This window comes from Oncorhynchus mykiss, chromosome 22 (assembly GCF_057628025.1).
Source record: "Oncorhynchus mykiss isolate SJ-2025 chromosome 22, ASM5762802v1, whole genome shotgun sequence".
NCBI classification, from domain to species: domain Eukaryota; kingdom Metazoa; phylum Chordata; class Actinopteri; order Salmoniformes; family Salmonidae; genus Oncorhynchus; species Oncorhynchus mykiss.
The window spans coordinates 37,725,529-37,749,442 of NC_143043.1; the positions used below are offsets into that span (position 1 = coordinate 37,725,529).

The window sequence follows — 23,914 nt, forward strand, 5'->3', positions numbered from 1 at the left end:
ATAATTTGTTTTTGCGTCACTCATTAACTATTACATTTCACTCTTGGCCTTTCTCCACTGGGCACTGAAACACTTTTGCATGTTTTCAGGTGCAAATTTGTCATGGTTTCATTAATCATGATGTGATGAAGTCACTTTCCTTCTTCCTCCTCTAACCATCACTCCTGGAATGCATCCCACCATACCATTGCATTCCACCATCCCTGTTCCAGCTCTGTGCACTTGTCTACATGTTCATTTTCACATCATTATCTACCTGTGTACTAATTTACTTTTATTTTTGTGCACCTTATAGTGCCACCCGTTTTCAGGTACAAAATCATGCCCCTGGAGATCAATGTTGGCAGCGGAGCCAAGTTCGAATGTGAAATTGAAGATGCACCAAATGTGAACTTCAAATGGTTCAAGTCTGGCACTTCGATCAAAGAGAGTGCCAATTGCTGCATCCTCAGTCGGCAACTGACATCTTCATTGGAGCTCCTGAGCCCAACCAAAGCTGACAGTGGTGAATACAATTGCAAGGCTACAAACCAGCATGGCAGTGACACCTGTGCCGCCAAACTGACAGTAATTGGTGAGTCCTCTGTTTCCTTTAACAATATTTATTCAACTCTATGTACAGTATATTGATGTTTTCTTTTCAGGTTGAATGTTAAACAAAGAATTGTAATGTGCACCTGTTCTCAACCTTTGTATAGTGTACCGGTTTGTCATGTAAATTAGGTATCCATATCCTATTACCTTTTCCCTATCTTTAATGTCTTTTTATAGAGATGTACCCGCCAGTATTTAGTACAATACCTGATCCTATGACTTTATACGTGGGCAAACAAGCATCATTCCAGTGTGTAGTTACTGGCTCTTCGCCAATGACTATTGTCTGGCACAAAGACAATATTGCTGTTTCTTCTTGGGGGAACTTTCAGATAGCGTCTGACAAGACTAAATACTCCCTACAAATCAAAAATCTTCAGCTGATCGATCAGGGTACTTACATTTGCAAAGCATCGAACAGCGTTGGCACTGCTACATGCAGTTCAGAGTTGAGGGTTATCAACAAACCCAGTTTCGTAAAGACCTTCGAGACCTCAGTGTCTTCAGCCATTGGTAATACACTGAGGCTCGAAGGTCAAGTGGACGAGGACACTGGAGTGTCCATCACCTGGATAAAGGATGGATAACAGTCTTTTGAAGAAAATGTTGTTGTTCTTGAAATTACTAAGGCAAAACTGAAAGAGCTTCAAATGATTATGGGAGTTCAACTTGTTCTAGGATGTTGATGGCACAAGGTAAGGTCTTTATGTTGATATCTTGTCGTATAGCAGTGTGTGTGTGACTACAGATACTAGTTTAGAAAATGCAACCGTTTAAATAAAAAATACATAATTTAATTATATTTTAAGCCACTAATGCTATGCAGCTACAACATATTCTTATGTTATTTTTTATGTCACAGTATTCTCTTTGGTGGTTACGTATTGGTTATTGTTTGACAACACATTTACTGTTTTGCAACGCAATACTTCTTTCAGAACCCCCAACCTTTGTTTAGAAAATGGAACCAAAGCTAATGTGGAAGCAGGGCATAGCTGCTCGGATGCAGTGCATAGTCAAAAGGATCAGCTGAACTCAAAACTTCCTGGTCTCTGAATGACAACGATCTCAGTGATGGAGATAAACATACAATCACTTTTTGCAACTTTGGAAATAATCAATGTAAATGTGTTAGATAGCGGAAACTACACTTGCGAGGTGTCAAACGAAGCTGGTAGTGAGAGCAGCATCACTGAGTTATCTGTAAAAGGTTTGCCACCATTACATATTTTATTTGCTTAAAATTATTTTTCCACAAATTACAGATAGCTGTATTATTTTATTTAATCTGATCTTTACTCTTAGATACCCCTTCCTTTTGAAAAGATTTGCAAATGGTTGAGGCAGTGAAGGAAACTCCTGCCGTACTCGAATGTGAAATTAAAGGAACAGCTCCGTTTGAATTCATCTGGTTGAAGAATAAGAAACCAGTCTTCGCCACAGATCAAAAGTATAAGATCATCTATCAGGAATCCATTGCTCGTTTGGAGTTCTGCTCATTTGAAAGTGCAGACATTGGAGATTACCAATGCTGCATAGCCAATTATGTTGGTAAAATCACCACAAAGACACTGGCCAAACTTAAAGGTTGGTATAGCTGGTAAATAGAAAACTCATATTGATTTGTCTAAATATGTTTTCTAAATAACATGGTTCATGGAATTGATAATATTTGTATAGAACCACCAACATTTGCGAAGAAGATTGAAACCATTACAGCAACATTGGGATATTCTGTGAAACTGCAGGGCACATTAAAAGGCTCACCCCCCATTTCCATACAATGGATGAAAAATGCACTGAAATGTTGAGAGATGATGATCCAAATATCAAAATGACATTTGAGAACAACATTGCTATTCTGTCAATAACAGCTGTTGCCATTAGCCACGGCGGCAAGTACACTTGCCAAGCAGAGAATGAGACTGGACAAAACAAATATGATGCCACTCTAACAGTTTAAGGTTGGATAACAACGATTGAAACATTTATATAAAACATATACATGATATATACATTTGTAACATTTACACACATAATACTCTTGTGACAACTAAATCTAATTCATTTGACTTTATTGTAGAACCTGCTAAAGTCTTAGAGAAAGCATAATCCATCAACGTGACTTCAGGGGACTCTGCAACCTTGGAATGCAAAATCGCTGGAAGCCCAGAACTTAAAGTCAAATGGTTCCATGATGGAAAGGAGATGAAAGGGAATCGAAAATATAAAATCACTCTAAAAGATAATATTGCCATCTTAAAGATTATTGCAGCTGAAAAAGTAGACTCTTCCGAATACACGATGGAAGTGTCCAACCGTGTTGGAAAGGACCAGTGCTCATGCTCTATTACCATGCTGGGTTAGCTTTTCTTCTATTACCATGCTGGGTTAGCTTTTCTTCTATTACCATGCTGGGTTAGCTTTTCTTCTATTACCATGCTGGGTTAGCTTTTCTTCTATTACCATGCTGGGTTAGCTTTTCTTCTATTACCATGCTGGGTTAGCTTTTCTTCTTCGCTACTTTCAAAAGTTGTTTTTCATTAAATCTATTTTAACTTGCAGTGTGAAGTAACATTTTCTTTCCAATAAACAGATTATAAATCATACTACTCTCTTTCACAAAGTCTCTGAAAAGACTTGATGGAATTATGGGTAACGATATTTCAATGGATTGCAAAGTATCTGGATCCCAGCCTATGACTCTGTCTTGGTTCAAAGATGAGAAAGAGATTAAGTCTGGAGATGGATATCTACCTGAAATCAAAGACAACTCAGCTGCACTGAAAATTACTAAATTGGAAAAGGTTGATGCTGGAGTGTACACATGCCGGGCAACACATTCTACAGGATCTAAAGAAAGCAGTGGAACCTTATATGTCAAAGGTTCAAGTGGTTCAAGTGGAGGCACATTTTTTATCAAGAAAGAGACCTACTCAAGTTTTTTGGAACTTCACTCAGTAAAACCCACCGACTTGGCTAAATACACATGCCAAGTGGCCAATGACGCTGGAACGGTGGCATGCACGGCTGTCTTGTTTGTGAAAGGTGCCCTTTCTTCATATACATTCCCAGCTCAATATGCATTTGTTGTCCTTGCATCAATGTGGGTTTACTTGTCTGATAATCAATGTCAAACTTTTTTTTAGAACCTCCAATGTTTGTGATGAAGCTTGAGTCTACAAAACTAGTGGTGAGAGGAAGTGCTGTGAAGCTGGAGTGTAAAGCAACCGGCACCCCTGAGATCATTTTTAAGTGGTTTAAGAACGAGATTGAGATGAGACAAAATGAGAAATACAAAATGGCTGTTACTAACTCAGTTGCCTCACTGGAGATTGTCAACTGCTCTGTTGATGATAGTGGAGATTATGTTTGTGTGTCATCAAGTGATGCTGGTAGTGACCACTGCACCAGCAGAGTTACAGTTAAAGGTTTGTTGAGTATTCTGTATTCTGACTTCATTGCCATTTTCTTTTAGAACCTCCAATATTTACGAGGACCTTTGAATCCAAAGAACTTATCAAAGGGTCTAATATTACTTTGGAAGGACAGCTTGCAGGCTCCGCTCCATTCAACACATCTTTTTACAAAAACACAAAGGCGATCAGAAATGATAAAAGACACAAGATAGTCTTAAAGGATGACATAGTTACCCTCCAGATGTTGGCAATTGATGCCGGAGATGCTGGAAAATACCAGTGTACAGTAGAAAATGAAGTTGGGAAGTCATCTTGTGATTGTGAAATGACACTGAAAGGTTGGCGTGAAAACCTTACTTTTAAGTATATTTATCTGTTAATTTCGGTATACTTTCAGTTAAAATATTCTTAGCTTTTCCACCTATAGAACTGCCATCATTTGCACAAAAGATAGAGAATATGAATTCCCTAGTTGGCAGTGAGATTTCTATGCAGTGTATTCTGAAAGGATCAGTACCTATAACTGTGTCATGGCTGAAGGATGACCATGATGTCAAAGATGGTGAATGTGCTCAGGTGTCCTTTGAAAACAGGACATCACTGCTGCGTATTTCAAATATTCAAACCAAACATGCTGGGAAATAAACTTGTCAGGCCAAAATGAAGCTGGCAGACAGAAATGCTCTGCGTTATTGGTAGTCAAAGGTTGGTTGATGTTTATGAGGATAAAATTGGATTTTATACTCTGATGTTGAAAACTCATTGTTTAATCTTATATTTATCACAGAACGAGCTGGACTAGTAACCGGAAGGTTGCAAGGTTGCAAGTTCAAATCCCCGAGATGACAAGGTACAAATCTGTCGTTCTGCCCCTGAACAGGCAGTTAACCCACTGTTCCTAGGCCGTCATTGAAAATAATAATTTGTTCTTAACTGACTTGCCTAGTTAAATAAAGGTAAAATAAAATAATTAAAAATAATAGCTCTGTACTAAATATTCTCCATACAGAGAAAAGTGATAGTGGAGATTACACCTTTGATCTTTCCAATGACGTTGGAAGCAGTACTTGTGAAGCCACAGTTTCTGTCCTAGGTCAGCTAATTTACAAATATTTTAATCAATATTTTGAGCTTTTTGTACAGGTATACCTGATTGAACAGTATTCTCATTACTTTATTTTTTATTTATGCTAGATCAAATCATGAAACAATCTTTCACAAGAAAACTGAAGGAAACAGAGAGTATCAAAGGATCATTTGCCCACTTGGAATGTCTTTTGTTTGGCTCTCTGCCCATATCTGTAATCTGGTACAAAGATAAGAAAGAGATCAAGACTGCTGATATTCTGAAGAGCTCAAATGCGTCTTTCAATTGTCAAGTCATTGGCACAGGTCCGTTTGAGGACCTGTAGCACAAGGATTTAAATGAAATGAAATCCAGCACAAAGCACAGCCTCTCACAAGTACAGGACATTCTGAATCTTGAAAAACAGAAATGTTATGGTGTAGATGTTGGTGAATACCAGTGTACCGTCTCAAATGAGGTTGGACGTTGTTCTTGTAGAACTACTCTTCGTATAAAAGGTTAGTTACTTAAAATATGTACTATTGTGATAGGTTACATAACTTCCATGATGACAACACAATTACTTTAAATAATTGATCACTGCCAATAATTGTTTATTGGTTTGATTGGTTTGATGTTAGAACCACCGTCATTTGTGAGGAAAGTCGAAAATGTCACAACTGTCTTGAGAAAATTGGCTGAATTTCAGTGTGTTGTCACTGGGTATCCAAATCTGTCTGTGCAATGGCAAATATCTGAGAACTGGATCTTGGAAGATCCTAAAATTGAAAGGATCTTTGAAAATAATGTGGCAACTCTAAGGATTCCGGTCTGTGAAGCCTATCATAGCGGGAAATATACCTGCCAGGTGGCAAATGAGGCTGGTCAAAACAAGTGCTTTGCAACCCTCATAGTGCAAGGTTTGTCTTTTAAATTAGTCTGCTAGCTAGATATAAATTGTGTCTTTCTGTCTTTAAAATGTATGAATTTGATTAGAAAATGTATATTTATATGCATTTTAGAACCACCTCAGATTACAGAGAAACCAGAAGTGATAAAAGTAACTATTGGGATCCAGTCAGTTTAGAGTGCAAAGTGGCAGGCACTCCTGAGCTCAAAGTGAAGTGGACCAAAGACAGCAAAGAGTTCAAGTCAAATCCACAATACAAACTTAGCTTTGAGAACAACCTTAGTAGCCTTAATATGCAGACTACACAAAAGGAGGATGCAGGTGACTATCAATTTGAGGTTTCAAACCACATTGAGACATGCAGTTGCAAAATCAAGTTGATTGTACTAGGTCAATGCAAAATCTTAAATTGAAACAAATTGGTATGATAGTATACCGCTTATGACATGATATGCAATGAACACGGGCTTGACTGTTTTGTTGTTGCTCTTGTGAAAACAGAACAAACTATCCCTCCAAGCTTCACCAAACCTCTGAGTGAAATACAGGAAATATTGGGAATGCTTGTTCAAATGAATTGCGAAATATCTGGATCTCTTCCTATCACTGTGGAATGGCAGAAAGATGGGAACAGAATTGACGTTGGTGGAAAATATAAACTTGTTCGTCAAGACATTTCTATGTCTTTGGAAATCGAACAGCTAGAGAGAGCTGATGCCGGCACTTACTCTTGCAAACTGACAAATAAAGCAGGAAGTGTTGAATGCAGTGGGGCAGTGAAGGTGAAAGGTCAGAATTTATCAAAATTATATACATTTTATATATTTCTCTCTCGTGTTAGGGTCAGGCCAGCTGATTAACTTGGTTGCTATTGTTTCTTTAGAGCCACCAAGCTTTGTTCTGTTGCCTGAGTCTCATACTGCCCTTCCTAACTCCAACATGCGATTTAAGAGCACGTTTAAAGGAACACCTCCTTTCACAGTGAAATGGTTTAAGGATGACACTGAATTGATCACTGGACCTACATGTTTTATTGGACTGGAAGGATTATCTTGCTTCCCAGATCTTTACTCAGTTGGAGTTTTGCAGAGTGGAATTTACTCTTGTCAATTTAAAAATGATGCTGGCATTGAAATATGTAGTGCTGCTTTAATGGTGAAAGGTTGCAACATGCTCTTATTTAAACTCATGCATTGGCTTCCATCTCCCCATCTTTCCTCAACTGGCTTCGATTATTCCGTCTGTCCTCGATTGCTTTTATCTGTGCTCTATTGCTTTGCATTTTCACAGCTCCTCCACCACCTCCTTTTCACAGCTCCCTGACCAGTTCACAGCTCCCTGACCAGTTCACAGCTCCCTGACCAGTTCACAGCTCCCTGACCAGTTCACAGCACCTTTACCTGCTTCTCCATCACACCAACAAATGTTGTGTCACTCTTCCCATTTCCCTTGACGCATTCTTCTTGCCTTTACTCCTTAACAGATGCATCAAGTCATCAAATTACATATTTTTGCAGTTCATTGCAAGCCTCATATTCTTTCACTGTGTCAAGGTGCATGTGCTTCAATAAGCTAATTTTGCAAAATGTTGGCTTTGCAGAACCTCCTGAATTTGCGCTAAAATTGCCAGTCACAAAGTTTGTGAAGAAGTGCGAGCCACTCCGTCTTGAATGCAAAGTTAAGGATTCCCCCTCTCTGCGAATGCAGTGGTACAAAAATGACACTAAGATCACAGATGGTGACAACTATAGACAATCATTTGTTGACTCAATGGCAGTCCTTGAGCTGCGCACCACAAGATTTGATGACAATGGAGTCTACACCTGTGAAGCAACCAATGACGCTGGAAGTATAAGCTGCAGCACAACTCTTAGAGTCAAAGGTTAGCCAGTAATAAATGACATTGGATTTTGATATTTTACATATTCCATTTAATATTCCATAATAATCCATTATTAGTATAGTGTCTGTTGGTGGTATTACACCGGTATGTATTTGAAGCTTAGCTGCGTGTAGCAAACAGCTGCTTCTTAACGATTCTCAATATTTTGTAGATGCACCATCTTTCCTCAAAGTACCTCGGCCAATTGAAGGAATGAAAGGAAAGGATGCTAGCCTACACTGTGAGATGTTTGGCACAGCACCCTTGGAGATTACCTGGGCCAAATACAAAACGCCATTAAAGGAACGTAGGAAATATAAGATTGTGAATGAGGATACTGCTGCCACTCTTCATATCATTGGATTGGAAGCTTCAGATTTTGGAGAATATAAGTGCAAGGCATCAAACAGTATAGGATATGAAACATCCTGTACTACAGTTAAACTCAGAGGTTAGTAGAAATGCGTCATCGGTGGGTATTTTTTGATTTTTTGATCCTGCTTCATGATGATTTATTTTTAGCCTCTCCATTTTTGTCCTCTCTCAGAACCACCAACGTTTGTGGAGAAATTGTTGAATACGACATGCACATTGGGTGAAGAAGTCACCCTGAAAGCCACTGTCAAAGGCTCTCAACCAATGACTGCATCTTGGTTACAGGATAAGGATCACATTCTCAGAGATGGTGACATCCAGAAAATTACATTTGAAAACAACCAGCTCCCTCTTAAAGTATTTAAAGCAGACTCACTGGCAATGGGCAAATACACGTGCCAACTCCGAAACGATGCCGGAGTTGTGGAATGTTTTTCTAACATAACTGTATTAGGTTTGTACATTTCCATTTTGTCTCTAATTCCATTTTCTCCCCTAATTCGCTTAGTTTTTTCCCCAGTCATTGCTTTTTTTATTATTCAGTTTCTGTAAGCACACCTCTGCTCGTGTTCTTTATTTTCAGAACCCGCTAAAGTTGTGGAGAGACCAGAGTCTTTCAGCGTGACTGCAGGTGATATTGCAGCTCTAGAAGTCAAAGTGTCGGGGACACCAGAGCTGAAACCAAAATGGTTTAAGAATGGAGTCGAGCTCTCCTCTGGCCAGAAGTACAACATCTCCTTCTCAAAGATGATCTCCAGCTTGAAAGTGTTGTCTGCAGAGAGGATTGATATGGGAGAATATACATTTGAGGTCAAAAATGAGGTTGGCAGTGATCTCACCAAATTAAACCTCACTGTCCTAGGTGGGTGGCCCCTTCCTATACACAGTATGATATGAGATTTTTCTAATTGTCTAATTTCCTAGTGTTTTGCCTAATGCCTGGTTACTAACCCTGTCCTCCTATAACAGATAAAACCATACCTCCAACATTCACACAGAAACTGAAGGAATCTCATCTTATTGTTGGAAAAGCTGGTGAAATGGACTGCAAAGTCTCTGGTTCTGCACCTTTCACCATTACCTGGTACCATGATGAAGAGGAGATCAAAACTGGACCAAATTATGAGATTTTATTCAGTGACAACACCTGCACACTTAAAGTGCCCGCTCTTAAGTGGTCTGACTCTGGAGTGTATAAATGCAAAGCCGTAAACAAGGCTGGAACCAATGAGACCAGTTCCTCTTTCATTGTGAAAGGTCAGTAAATATACATGACTTGTTTGGGCTTCGTAATTACTATTGCTTTGTGATGTAACTGATTTAATGTCAGATGTCTGCAAGCTAAAAAGTATGTATTTTTTGTATTTAGAACCTCCTTCTTTTGTGATGCCACCTCAGCCATTGGAAGCAATGCCTGGAACAAATGTAACTTTCTCAGCAATTGTCAAAGGAAGTGCCCCACTGAAACTGAAGTGGTTCAGAGGCACAAAGGAAATTGTGTCTGGAAAAGGCTGTGAAATTGCTCTACGGGACAATACAGCTACTCTGGAGCTATCCAAAATTGACAAATTCCACGCTGGAGAGTATACATGCCAGATTATTAATGATGCTGGGAAGGAAAGTTTCCTAGTTAACCTGTCTGTGAAAGGTTGGTCAATAATTGAAAATATTTATTTTTATTATATATTTTTATTAATAGAATTAAAACAACATTTATTTATTTTTTAATCAGAATGTGGACTAACAAACTTCTGTATGATTTTACTCAGAACCTGCTAGCTTTGTTAAGAAGCTGAACGACCACTCTGTTGAAAAGGGAAAATCATTGATACTTGAGTGCACATACACTGGAACCCCAAAGATATTTGTCACCTGGTATAAGGACGGCCAACAGCTATATGCCTCTTATAAGCACAACGTCACTACCACAGAGACCTCCTCCATCTTGGAGTGTTTAAACAGTAACGATAAGGAAGCAAGTGGGGAATACACTTGTGAAGTTTCCAATGACGCCGGAAAAGATACCTGCAAAGCACAAGTGTTCATTTTAGGTTAGTTTGCCTAAATTGACCTGGTAATTTATTGGGATTGTCCTATGCTGTATATATCTGATGTACATGTGCATGTTTCTGATTTAACTGTTTATGTCTGTCACTTTAGAACCACCTTATTTCATTGATCATTTGGAGCCAATGGAAGTTACTGCTGGTGATGCAGTTTGTTTGAAATGCCATGTTGGAGGAACCCCTGACATTAAGGTGGCTTGGTATAAGGCCGACGGAAAAGTGAGGTCTTCCCCTGCTTGCAAAATAGAGTATTCCAAAGGCATTGCTTGCTTGAAATTGAGCAAAGCAGCCGAGGCTGATATTGGTGAATACACATGCAAAGCTGAAAACAGAATAGGATCAGCCTCATCCAGCTGTCGTCTCTCTGTCCAAGGTGATGCCCTTTGTCTTTTTTTTAGGAATGTTCTCTTTTTAATCAGAAAATATTCAGCTTTGACTCTGCATTGGCTATGAAATTAACAACTAGTATGAAGAATTTTCATATTTTTTTGCAGCTAATGTCATATTTTTTTGTTAAATTATCCTATTTTCAGAGGCAAAAACGCCACCAACCTTCCCCAAGAAAATAACCAGCATTCAACAGACTGAAGGAATGGAAGTCAAATTGGAGTGCCGTGTGGCAGGCTCCTCCCCCATTGAGGTCTCTTGGCTTAAAGACGGTGAAACTGTGAAATCCACCGACTATACCATGAGTTATGATGATAACACGGCTGTCCTACAAATATCCAGAGGTGAAATGAGACACTCTGGGGAATACACTTGTGTTGCTACCAACAGTGTTGGGACTGCATCCTGCAGAGCCAAACTCACTCTTAAAGGTCGGTCGTTTGTTCCTCAAAGAGGTTGTTTTTTTACTTGCTGACTGAGAGACAGTGCATGTTCTGTATTAGTACAGTGTCATATTGTACAGTATCAACGCTTTCATTTCAAAGAATGCTGTATGTTCCAACTCTTTCCCATCATTGAACTTTTAGAGCCAAGATATCCCCCTGTCTTTGATAAAAAGCTGTCACCCATGGTGGACATTTCAGTGGGTGATAGTGTGGAATTGGAATGCCACATGACTGGATCTTTGCCATTAAAAGTCACTTGGTCAAAAGATCACAAAGATATTCGATCAGGGGGAAATTACAAGATGGCCTGTGTGGATAACACCCCACACCTCACTATATTGAAAGCAGATAAATCAAATTATGGCCGCTACATTTGCCATGCCACTAATGACATTGGGAAGGACTCTTGTTCCACTGAAATTACTGTCAAAGGTATTTGGCCCACTGCCTCACAATTTTAGTCCCTTTCATGTTTCTTGAGAGAAACTTTTGGTATAGTACTGTTTGCTTTAGCCTCCTCTGTCACATTAAGTGAACAATCTTGTTTTGTAAACCATTAACGCTTTAACATTTATTTTCAGAGCGTAAAATCCCACCTTCATTCACCAAAAAGCCCACAGAGACCCTAGAGGAAACGGAGGGCAAGATGGTAAAGATTGAGGCACGTTTGTCTGGATCTCAGCCCATGACCATTAATTGGTATAAAGATGACAGTGAGATTCACAGCTCTGATCACTATGACATGTCTTTCAAGAGCAATGTGGCTGTGTTGTGTATCAAGAGCTCCAAAGTCTCAGACTGTGGCAGGTATACCGGCACAGCAACCAATGAAGCAGGCACTGCCTCTTGCAAATTGACAGTTACCATAACTGGTAGGTCCATATTATTATTTGTCTACTATGTTGTGTTTCTCCATAGAAAGTTAGATATAAATAATGTGTGTCTGCGTTACCATATGCCATGTATGTTTTTCCATGACTCTTCCTTATTAATCCAGAACACAAGAAGCTCCCTACATTTGACCCCTCTCTAAAACCTGTCACGCTGACCGAGGGTGAGAACCTGCACCTTAGCTGCCATGTCCATGGATCACCTTCTATGAAGATTCAGTGGATGAAGGACAGGAAAGACTTGAAAAACAATTCCAGCAGTAAAATACGTTTTGCCGATGGTGTTGCTTCTTTGGAGGTCATGCACGTATCAAAGAATGATGCAGGGGACTATCTCTGCAAGGCAACCAATGAGGCTGGTAGTGAATTCTGCAAGGCCAAAGTAACTATCAAAGGTACATGTTCTGGACCCTATTTTTATTCAAATCATATCCAAACATTGGTTGAATCAGCTGTCGTGAATGAAGGGTTATGGTTTTTATAACAGACTTCTTGAATTATGCTTAATGGCAGAGAAATCCAAAGCAGCACCTGAACCTGCTGCAGAGGAACCAACTGCAGCACCAGTGAAGAAACTGGACAACTTGTTCTTCATCGAGGAGCCCAAGCCTTGCCATGTAGCCGAGAGTAAGTGTGATGAAAAGAGATTTAGAAGCATTTAATTAGTATTCCATTAACAGCCTACAGTTTTTATTAATAGTTGGATATCTAACATTTCCATAGCAAGTGATGTCTTCAATATGTTGTGTTAAATTCACAGAGGGCACTGCAACTTTCATTGCCAAAGTTGGAGGTGATCCTATTCCTAACGTGAAATGGATGAAGGGCAAGTGGAGACAGATCACTCATGGTGGTCGCATCACTATTGAGCAGAAGGGACAGGAGGCCAAGTTGGAGATCACAGAAATAACAAGGTCTGACTCCGGACAGTACAGATGTGTCGCAACTAACAAAGCTGGAGAAATAGAATGCAACACCGACATGCATGTTGAGGAAAGGAAAGAGGATGTTGGAGTTGAGGGAGACTTCAGAGCAAAACTGAAGAAGTAAGTGAATCTCTCTTTGACGATTGTGTCGCTACCGTTCACATTTCACAAGAAACTACACAAATAATATTTTCCATGCATATCTCTTCTATGTTTTTTTCTCCACAGGACTCCATCTAAACAGAAGAGTCCTCAGGAAGAGAAAGACATTGACATTGTAGAGTTGCTCAGAAATGTGGACCCTAAGGAGTATGAGAAATACGCCCGTATGTTTGGAATCACTGACTACCGTGGACTTCTTCAGGCCATTGAGCAGCTGAAGAGGGAGAAAGTAGAAGAAAGTGGAAGATCGGTAAATTCATTTAACATTAAGTTGTATTCAATTGAATTTAATGGCTTTTCATTTTTTTCTGAACACAATTAAATTCAATACTGAATTTCATTGCTTTTTTAAAGACATAATGGTGATACTCTAACAAGTTCTGCTATGTCTTTGGGTGTGATTTAGGAACCGGAGAGAGAGAGAGAGTTGGATGAGGATTTGGTCGCTCTTGTGGCTGATTTGCAAAAGAGAATGGAACGTACTGAGGTAGGTTCCTCATTAGCTGTCACAATGAAATGTCTGACAATAACAACAGCAGTAATTCATCATATATTGTATGCATATTCATTTACATTAATGTCTAAGCTTATATTTCTTATTTATCTGCTTGTAGCCGGTCACCGTGAATAAGGACATAACAGATCAGTCTACAGTTACCAACAAGGTCGCTACTTTTGAGTGTGACATCAAGATCAACTTCCCTGAGATCACCCTGTCCTGGTACAAGGGAACTCAGAAGCTTGACAACAACGACAAATATGAAGTCAGCATTGTTGGGGACCGTCACATCTTGAAGATCAAGCAGTGTCAAACCAAAGACCAGGGCAACTACCGTGTTGTATGTGGCCCACATATCTCCAGCGCCAAACTGACTGTTATCGGTGGGTATCGATGGTTCTGCATTTGTTTATTTTGTACTTACATTAATGTTATTGATTTAAGTCATTATACTGTATCGGTAAAACTAATAGAGATGCACTTTTGTTATTTGTTTCTTTACAGAGCCTGAGGTTGAGAAACATCTGGAGGAAGTTGCGGGACAGGAGGGGCAAACATGTACTCTTTCTTGTCAGTTTTCTATCCCTAATGTCAAAACCCAATGGTTTAAGAATGGAAAGCTCTTAGAAATGAAACACAGATACTCGTATGAGGTGGTCAACAACATTCAGAGGCTCTCGATTAAAGACCTCAGACCAGAAGACCAAGGACGTTATACCTGCAAATATGAAAACCTCGAATCCACTGCAGATCTCTTGGTTGAAGGTTTGTATAGATTTAACCATATAATGGGTTGATGTTGCATCTACCTTCATGTTGTGGAGTGAAGGTCATCCCAACCTGACCTATTTTTATTCCTTCGTCACATATTTTGTCACTAATATTTCAGTATTTTCACTCATTTTCAATTTTTTTTACTTTTCATTTGACATTTTAATTTTAGTCCTGGAGCGCTCTGATAATACATGTACACTACCGTTCAAACATTTGGGGTCACTTCGAAATTTCCTTGTTTTTGAAAGAAAATCAAAATTTTGGTCCATTAAAATAACATCAAATTGATCAGAAATACAGTGTAGACATTGTTAATGTTGTAAATTACTATTGTAGCTGGAAACGGCAGATTTTTTATGGAATAGCTACACAGGCGTACAGAGGCCCATTATCAGCAACCAATGCCGCTTTGTGTTAGCTAATCCAAGTTTATCATTTTAAAAGGCTAATTGATTATTAGAAAACCCTTTTGCAATTATGTTAGCACAGCTGAAAACTGTTGTTCTGATTAAAGAAGCAATAAAACTGTCTTTCTTTAGACTAGTTGAGTATCTGGAGCATCAGCATTTGTGGGTTCGATTACAGGCTCAAAATGGACAGAAACAAAGAACTTTCGTCAGTCTATTCTTGTTCTGAGAAAGGAAGGCTATTCCATGCGAGAAATTGCCAAGAAACTGAAGATCTCGTACACTGTGTACTACTCCGTTCACAGAACAGCGCAAACTGTCTCTAACCAGAAAAGAAAGAGGAGTGGGAGGCCCCGATGCACAACTGAGCAAGAGGACAAGTACATTAGAGTGTCTAGTTTGAGAAACAGACGCCTCACAAGTCCTCAACTGGCAGCTTCATTAAATAGTACCCGCAAAACACCAGTCTCAGCATCAGTAATGAAGAGACTCTGGGATGCTGGCCTTCTAGGCAGAGTTGCAAAGAAAAAGCCAAATCTCAGACTGGACAATTAAAAGAAAAGATTAAGATTTGCAAAAGAACACAAACACTGGATAGAGGAACTCTGCAAAGGGGTTTTCTAATAATCGATTAGCCTTTTAAAAGGTTGGTATAGTCATTAGCATTTTTTTTGTTTTCCAGCTGTCTGAATCTCATAGTTATTTTCATGAAGTTTAAGTTAATATTTAATCTTCCTTTTTCACAGAAATTGAATTAGCAAGGGTACCCCATGGTAAGTATTTGATTTCTAGCCACACAAACGTTCAATTGTATCACAATTATTAATCAAAATTCCAGTCAATTTATCTTATATGACTTATATTTTATATATCTTTAATATTTAAACCAAATTCAACATCCTTTAGATGTCCCTGATTCATCAATACAAGTCCCTGATATGCCATCTTCAGTCACTCTCAAAGGTAAGAATGGGACATAAGATAAGCCATTAATTATACATTCCAGGTGGCTACCTCATGAAGCTGGTTGAGAGAATTTTAAGAGTGTGCAAAGCTGTCATCAAGGCAAAGAGTGCCTACTTTGAAGAATCTCAAATATAAAATAACACTTTTTTGGTTACTACATGATTCCATATGTGTTATTTCATAGTTGTGATGTCTTCACTACTATTCTACAAGGTAGAAAATTATAAACATAAAGAAAAACCCTTGAATGAGTAGGTGTGTCCAAACTTTTGACTGGTACTTTAAATCTAAACTAACCTTATGAATCTGAATACTCAACATATATCTGTTTTTTTTAAAGAATCTTATGAATACTATTATGAAGAAGAGATGCAAATGAGAGAGTTGGAAATGAGAGGTATATAGCCTTGCATTGTTTTATATTAATCGTCTTTCCATTAACATCAAACCCCTTTAATTCATCATAAAACAATTAGCTAACGTTCGATTATTGTGTGAGATTTATGTCATATTAATAGTAACCATTATCACTATCGACATGTTTTTACTTGTTTATTCACGTTTGCATGAATAACTTAGTAACTTGACCTAACTACTGTTTCTGTCAGTGATCACCACCATCAATTTAACCAACTCCATTTGAACATGTTTGTACACGTTTGTACACCTTCTAAAAAGATTATTCAGTTTTGTAACACGACCTAACCAGTATTCCAGCATTTCCTCCTGATCTCCACGATCATCTGCACAACTAAACATGTTTTTCATATTCCAAAATGTTAGTAGTACAGGAAATCTCTACAACCACAGGTATCCCTTAGAATAGATGTTACCATTGGAGTTTGTCTTCTAGCAGCTAACTCAAGCGGGCAAACAGTTCATCTTTAACGTTCCACCTTGAGACACATCATACTACTACATTGGTATTAACATGTTTGGTGCTTAAAATACATTGTTGTCTGTCTTTGTATGTTTGAGCCACTCTTTGAAAATATCTTGGCACAGAATATATGGGCTCCTACTCTTTGTATGTGTAATCTTGCCGTAGTGCACTAGCATGTGTTTGGAACTCAGACACACATGTCAGGTCTTTCTCTCTCCTTTGTTGTCTCACAGGAGTCATTTCATTTGTGTGTTTATATTTGTGTGTTAGAACCGTAAACCTCTCTCCTTAGCCTCGTTGAAACAAAGATACTAATATATTCTCATTGTCTTATCAGCCCCGAGAGTACCTGTTGAGGAGGTGTCTGTCCAGAGTAAGAAGGTTGGAATGAGGGAGGAAATGCCACAAAAAGGTATTGGAAGAATAGCTTTTGTTTGTCTTCGATTTACAGCAATGTTATGGCAAAGTTCATTATCTTGTTAATGTGTGGCAAACATGGTCGTAATCTTGTTTGTTTCAATTGGTAAACTCTTTGAGAGCTTGTTTTTGATTTAACCTTAATGTAAGTTGTTGGCAAAGTTCATAATCTTTGTTCATGTGTAATTAATTAAACTCCATGTTTACAACTTTATTTTCTTTTAGGTGTTCCCTGTAATGTCGTGCTGAATTCTTTTGCATGTCTTAGTTTAGACTTGGTTTGTACTGTCAATATTAATGATCTTTTACTCTTTGCTCTTAAATTGATCACGCATAGTGGCTTATGTGTTTGTCTGTACGGCCTTCCCCAATATTATGTGCTTATTGGATGTCCACATTAGATAGATGCTTTGCTAACAAAATGAGTGTCTTTAACGTTTCTGAAGAGCACAAGAAACCAGAGGAGAAGGCTAAACCAGCTGAGGCAGCAGAACCACATAAAGGTATCCAAATATCTGTATTTCTAAGTTGTTTATTTCGTGTTTAATCTGGTTGATGTGTGTACATGTTGATCATTTACCTACGTTTGTCCCCCCTGTCTACTTTTGCTTGACTGTTTGTCTGCGTAAAGTAACCAACTTCCACTACTTTAAATTACATTATTAGATACATTTTATTTGTCCCAACACATTAACTCAGTGATAAGTTAGCATAATAGGGAAAATGAACTTACTGTGATGATATTTCCAAGTTCCTGAAGCCAAAAAGCCAGTGGAGGAGAAGATAGCTGCAAACGTTGTCCCAGAGAAACACCCCTCTCCAAAAGGTATAGTCTTACATCAGAAATGATGCGCTTGTCTAACCGTCTTCTCATGCTCGCCACGTATTCATCATTTTCTATTAACTAAAGCAGTAACTTTGTTTTTGTTCATTGTTGGTGTGGATTTTTCTTTATTTTCATCAACTTATTAATTTCCTTTAACTGTAATTATTTTGTATTTATTTGAATGACTTCTGTAAATTCTATTCTACTTTTTTTATTTTGGTGGATGTAATTGCTCCCTTTCAATATCTTAGAAGAACATGAAGAAGCAAAGATGCCTGCCCATAAGCCAGCTGAGAAACCTGAACAGGTTCCACTAAAGAAAGGTAGACTGCGTTTTCCTAAGTGCTTCAGACATGCTCCTAATGCTGCTGTAGCTCTTGAATATGTTGTCTTCTTGTCAGTTTCATACCTGTCTACACAGTTTCTAAATCTTCTATGCAGTGCTTTCTAACATTGCATATTATTATCCCAAGGGATTGTGTGAATAAGCCTGTGTGACTAAGTTTGTTCACGTTTGTCACTTTTTTAATTGCGTTTAGAGAAGTTGTCTCAATCTTACTCTCTTACCATTTTATGGCTTTCACTCGTTTTTTTTTCACCCGCCTTTTCTTGATATCCCATAGCTTATATTGTTTTTAATGTTGATGTCTGTATTACCTGAAGATGTGCCTCAAGCTGCACCCCATGTTGCTGAACCAAAACCAGAGCCTGAAGTTTCACCTGCGACTAAGGTTGAACCTGAACCAAACCGTGCGCCTATAAAGAAACCAGAGAGTCCACCAACCAAAGGTATTTATATCATGTGTTGTGTGGAATATTTATTCTCCTCTCTAATGCACCTCTCCTTTGTTTGTGGAATCGTACGTGTTTCTGTATCTAATATGTTTAAATAGCTTCTAACATAGAAGCAAATCTTTTGTGTCATATGTGTATGTAACATGTAAGTATTACCTTGGTTAGTGAACTCTAAATCAAAGTGCATGTTACTTGAAGTTCCTGAGGAGGTTAAGAAACCAGAGGCTTCAAAGCCAGAACCAGGAAAGCCGACAGCAGCTAAAAAGCCAGAGACAGCCTCTACGCGTGATCCAAAGGAGCCGGAGCCTACTGCTGCTGCTGCAAAGAAGGTCCCATCACCACAAGGTATCAGTATCTCTCAAAAGAGAGGCAGCTTTCTGAGTCTTTTAAAAACATGTCTGCTCTTTATACTCTTCTGTTTGTCAGTCCATCTTTGCCTGTCTTTTTCTGACTATGGCATTACAACGTTTAAGACTAGTGTTCTCCTCAATTGAGGACGTGTTGCAACCACATTTATGTTTGTCTCGTGTAAGTACATTTATCTCTGCTATACAACATTCTTTATTCGATATTTCAAGTCGATTTATGTGTAATCTGTCACTCTTTGTCTTGTTTTTGGCATAATGGAATCCATATTTGGAATCAGTATTTGTAGTTTTCTGTTTGTCAGTAATACGTCTGTTTTCTGTACTTTCATCACAGCACATAGTATATTACTGATCATTTGCATGTTCTTTTGAAGTGCCAGAAGCACTAAAAAGGCAGGAGGTAACTCTGCAGCAACCAGCTACCATCCTTCAAAAAGAGGACAGAGAGGACATAGAGCCTCAAATACACTCTGTGCCAGAACAAGGTATGCTCACTATAGGTTGTCAATGCTTCTTCCATTCATGTTTAATGACTTTCTTCTAATCAACCCAAGCTTTGAACATCTCTGTCTTGTTTTTATCTAGGTTCTGTATTTTTTCTAACTTCTACATCACAATGTTATATGAACTGTTTGACTTTTTAAGTGTTTGTGCACAGCTGAAAAGTCTTCGCACCAGATGCTTTATATTGTCTCGTCATAATCATTTTCATACAGTCTTACCACTCGACAGAGTGTGATTTGTGGAATGTCTGTGTTTGAATCTACTGTCTTGAATATCTTCATGTACTGTATATGCAGGTTTTTAACAAAGTTGAATGTTTTTTTAAGTTCACGTGGAGGAAAGAAAACCAGAACCCCCAAAGGCTGTCAGAAAGCCTGAATCAGTTATTGTGCCTCCAAAGGAGAATACACCGCAAAAAGGTAGGGATTTATATACTGACTTATGTACTGTACATACTGTGTACTGTGATGTCTTAAGGGTCTTCTTGAACTCTTCTTTGTCCTATGTTTACCGTCTTCCACCGCTCAGTTTTCTCTGTTTGATAGTCTATACACAAGGGTAACACTTTACTTGAACTATCATCATGATGCTGACTCCATGGTGTTACAATATAACATCCTATTAGACTTATAGTTTATCATAAGTTGTTAAGTCTCTTTCAGACATCGGTCATGATGTGTTTGTGACCATGTAAAGCGTTGACGATCTCTTTGTCGAATTTGATGTATCTTATGTGAGAACACTTCTGTAAATCTTCTGTGTTGCCAATGTCTTTTGTGTGTGTGTGTTGTTTGTGTGCGCTTGAAGTGATCGAGCCCAAACAGAAACCTGTACCTGTTGAGATGGTACCTGAGAAAGTACCTACTGAAAAGGCACCTGTTGAGATGGTACCTGAGAAAGTACCTACTGAAAAGGTACCTGTTGAGAAGGTACCTGAGAAAGTACCTACTGAAAAGGTACCTGTTGAGATGGTACCTGAGAAAATACCTACTGAAAAGGTACCTGTTGAGATGGTACCTGAGAAAATACCTACTGAAAAGGTACCTGTTGAGAAGGTACCTGAGAAAGTACCTACTGAAAAGGTACCTGTTGAGAAGGTACCTGAGAAAGTACCTACTGAAAAGGTACCTGTTGAGATGGTACCTGAGAAAATACCTACTGAAAAGGTACCTGTTGAGAAGGTACCTGAGAAAGTACCTACTGAAAAGGTACCTGTTGAGAAGGTACCTGAGAAAGTACCTACTGAAAAGGTACCTGTTGAGATGGTACCTGAGAAAATACCTACTGAAAAGGTACCTGTTGAGAAGGTACCTGAGAAAAAACCTACTGAAAAGGCACCTGTTGAGATGGTACCTGAGAAAAAACCTACTGAAAAGGTACCTGTTGAGAAGGTACCTGAGAAAATACCTACTGAAAAGGTACCTGTTACTAAACCTAAAAAGGAGATGGAAGAAGAAAAGAAAGTTCCAACTTCAGAAATAGAAGTTATGCCACAAAGAAAAGGAACAGGTATTCTAAGTGTTCTGTGTATTTGTGTGTTCAAAATTCTAAAATCTTACTTCACTTAGATATTTATAATGGTACACCAGTACAGCTCTCTTTTTTCATCTGTGTTTTTTTTACGCAATGTTTGTCTTTATGTTGTGTTTTGTCAATAATCTCTTGCAACCACCATTTGGTGTGGAACTCTCGAAAATACCTTTAGAACTTCAAATGACTTCCAGTCTGCAGATGGCTGAGAAAAGGAGATCTTTGAAAACTCACAAGGTTTCTTACACGATGGAGAGAGCTCCTCCAATAGAAGAAGTCTTTCAGCATGAAGAAGTGTGGCACGCAAATGCAGAGGTATCATACAAAGACAAAGGGGATATATTGGACAAGAGCACTACATTGATGTCACGACAGGAGATTTCAGTAAAGACAGAAGATACCGTACCAGAAAAAGTACCCGTCCAAAAATATAAAAAGTCAGATATGAAACACTCTGTTAGCGAGCTTTCCAAAAGGAAACATAGAGCTACAAAGGTTCTTACTAGGTCTGATCTAGATGCATATTTACCAGTCAAAAAGGATAGATCTCTTCAGATGGAGTCTCCTGAATTGTCTACAAAAGCAAAAGAAACACTGCTAAGTGTTTACCCTGCAAGTATAGTGTTTAGAGAGGAAGAGGAGACATGCATCAAAACTAAGGGAACTATTTATGTTGATGTAATTGAGTTAAAGACAGAAGAGGTTACTATTGAAGATGTACCTATCCACCAAGCAGTTCAATCTATAGAAGAACATTTTGTCCAAAAAGTTGACAAAGATGATACAAAGGACAGGTTACCTATACAGAAGGATACTGGAGCTTTGAAAGTATTATCTGACAAAAAAACAGGACACCGGATTTATTAAAAAATATGAAGAAGTTACTGAAATGAAACAAGGGAGTGCTAGTATAAGTGAAGAAATATCCATGAAAAAGTATATTCATAGACCGTCGGTAGTTGAGGGTGAAAGCAAGGTAATAGAAACAGATAAGAAAGTGCAAAGAGAGAAAGCAGACATTGTCAAGAAAAAGAAAATTACCACCAGGGTATCAGAGAAGAAGGATAAGTCAGGCAGAAGACAGGAGATCTCTGTTATAACAGACAATAGTTCTCCAAGAGAAGCTTCTACCCAGGAACATGAAGAATACACTTTGAATCAAGAGGCATCTGTTATGGATGTTTCACAGAAAACAAAGAGAGCCAGAGATAATATTTTCCCCAAACCAACAGATAAACATGCTTCTGAAAGTAGATCTAGCCAAGAAGGTTTTTCTCAACCAGTAGAATCCATAGAACCAGTAGAATCTTCTATCAGAGTAGAATCATTAAGGCAAAACATATCAAATCTTCAAGTTGACACAGGAAAGGACAAAATACCTTTGTCAGAAGGTTTCTCTCCCAAAAACCTGCCGTTGCCCAAAGAGAAAGGACAGGGATTAGTTTGTACTGAAGAGATAACTCGTACAGTTGAGGACTTCAAAATAAAGAGACAGGTAGTTGAGAAAGACAAAACTTCCAAAGTAATTCAATCCACAGAGGAAACTTTTGAGAAGACTCTTACTACGAGAGAGGAAACCACTGAAGAGATACCTCGTACAGTGGAGGACAAGCGAACTAAGAAACAAGTAGTTGAGAAAGGCAAATCTGCCAAAGTAACTCCATCCAAGGAGCAAACATTAGACAAGAGACTTACTAAGAGAAAGGAAACCCCTGAAGAGATACCTCTTAGAGTTGAGAACTTTGAATCAAAGAAACAGATACTTGAAAAAGGAAAACCTGCCAAAGTAAATGAATCCAAGGAAGGAACTGACAAGATACCTTCTATGAGAGAGGAACCCCTCGAAGAGACACCTCTTATAATTGAGGACATCCAAACTAAGAAACGGGTCACTGACAAAGGAAAACCTGTTAAAGTTATTCTATCTGAGGAGGAAACTCTTGTCTCACAGAATGAGGACAATATATCTGCGCCACTCTTGCACCTGTTTTGTGATTCTGTGTTGTTTCTGTGTATTTTTTGTGTATCCTTTGTGTTCTCCATTTGATCACTTCTTTCTTTGGTATTTTCTTGGTGCTGGACTGCTTACCCCAATCTGTAGTATATTGATCTTGACCATGGTATAATTTTTTTTCAAGAACCGGCAATGAAGAAGGAATCACCTCCACAGACTGTTGAACCACTCACAAAGAAAGTGCCTCAGCTAGAGAAGACTGTTGTTGCTGAAGGGGTGAAAGAATCTGACCCATTTGCAAAGAAAGTGGCTAAACCAGAGTCTAAACCAGAAATCAAGCTAGAGTCCAAGCCAGAGAAGAGGGTTATTGCTGAACAGCCTGCTGAGACACTTGTAAAGAAAGTGTCTATGCCAGAATCTAAGCCAGAGCCTAAGCCAGAGGCTAAAACAGAGCCTAAACCTAAACCAGAGGTTAAACCAGTTCCTATGCCAGAGTCTAAACCAGAGGTTAGGCTAGAGGTTATGCCAGAGAAGAAGGCTGTTATTGAAGTAGGGGTGAAAAATGTACCACAGTCCACTGAGCCACAAGTGTTAAAGCCAGAGCCTAAGCCTAAACTAAAGGCTAAGCCAGATCCTAAGCAAGAGCCTAAAGTAGAGGTTAAGGCAAAGCCTAAGCCTAAACTAGATGCTAAGCCAGAGCCTAAAGCAGAGGTTAAGCCAGAGCCTAAGCCTAAACCAGAGTCTAAGATAGATGCTAGGCAAAAGCTTACACCAGAGAGGAAGGCTGTTACTGTAAGGGTGAAAGAATCACCTCCAAAGCCTGCTGAGACACTTCTAAAGAAATGGACTATGCCAGAGAAGACAGTTA

General features: G+C 38.7%; 2 protein-coding genes across 2 annotated transcripts in view; both read left to right on the forward strand.

The window, feature by feature from the left end:
- LOC110501775 (titin) overlaps positions 1-23,914 on the forward strand; it is a 175,594-nt gene that overhangs the window by 44,803 nt on the left and 106,877 nt on the right. Inside the window, exons 36-63 of the mRNA XM_090215073.1 lie at positions 296-574; positions 8,830-9,108; positions 9,216-9,503; positions 9,616-9,894; positions 10,016-10,297; positions 10,407-10,685; positions 10,846-11,130; positions 11,287-11,577; positions 11,727-12,017; positions 12,143-12,430; positions 12,549-12,662; positions 12,796-13,081; positions 13,190-13,373; positions 13,530-13,610; positions 13,738-14,005; positions 14,127-14,387; positions 15,550-15,576; positions 15,710-15,766; positions 16,110-16,166; positions 16,990-17,064; positions 17,516-17,572; positions 17,821-17,895; positions 18,147-18,218; positions 18,559-18,684; positions 18,889-19,035; positions 19,433-19,543; positions 19,889-19,981; positions 20,370-21,071. Coding sequence (XP_090071199.1) covers positions 296-574; positions 8,830-9,108; positions 9,216-9,503; positions 9,616-9,894; positions 10,016-10,297; positions 10,407-10,685; positions 10,846-11,130; positions 11,287-11,577; positions 11,727-12,017; positions 12,143-12,430; positions 12,549-12,662; positions 12,796-13,081; positions 13,190-13,373; positions 13,530-13,610; positions 13,738-14,005; positions 14,127-14,387; positions 15,550-15,576; positions 15,710-15,766; positions 16,110-16,166; positions 16,990-17,064; positions 17,516-17,572; positions 17,821-17,895; positions 18,147-18,218; positions 18,559-18,684; positions 18,889-19,035; positions 19,433-19,543; positions 19,889-19,981; positions 20,370-21,071 — 5,634 coding nt within the window. The remainder of the gene's footprint in view (positions 1-295; positions 575-8,829; positions 9,109-9,215; positions 9,504-9,615; positions 9,895-10,015; positions 10,298-10,406; positions 10,686-10,845; positions 11,131-11,286; positions 11,578-11,726; positions 12,018-12,142; positions 12,431-12,548; positions 12,663-12,795; positions 13,082-13,189; positions 13,374-13,529; positions 13,611-13,737; positions 14,006-14,126; positions 14,388-15,549; positions 15,577-15,709; positions 15,767-16,109; positions 16,167-16,989; positions 17,065-17,515; positions 17,573-17,820; positions 17,896-18,146; positions 18,219-18,558; positions 18,685-18,888; positions 19,036-19,432; positions 19,544-19,888; positions 19,982-20,369; positions 21,072-23,914) is intronic.
- Positions 7,396-8,327, forward strand: LOC149972857 (lachesin-like). Its single transcript, XM_090216393.1, has 2 exons — positions 7,396-7,871; positions 8,044-8,327. The coding sequence occupies exons 1-2, from the start codon at positions 7,547-7,549 to the stop codon at positions 8,325-8,327; spliced, it is 609 nt and encodes a 202-aa protein (XP_090072519.1). The 5' UTR covers positions 7,396-7,546.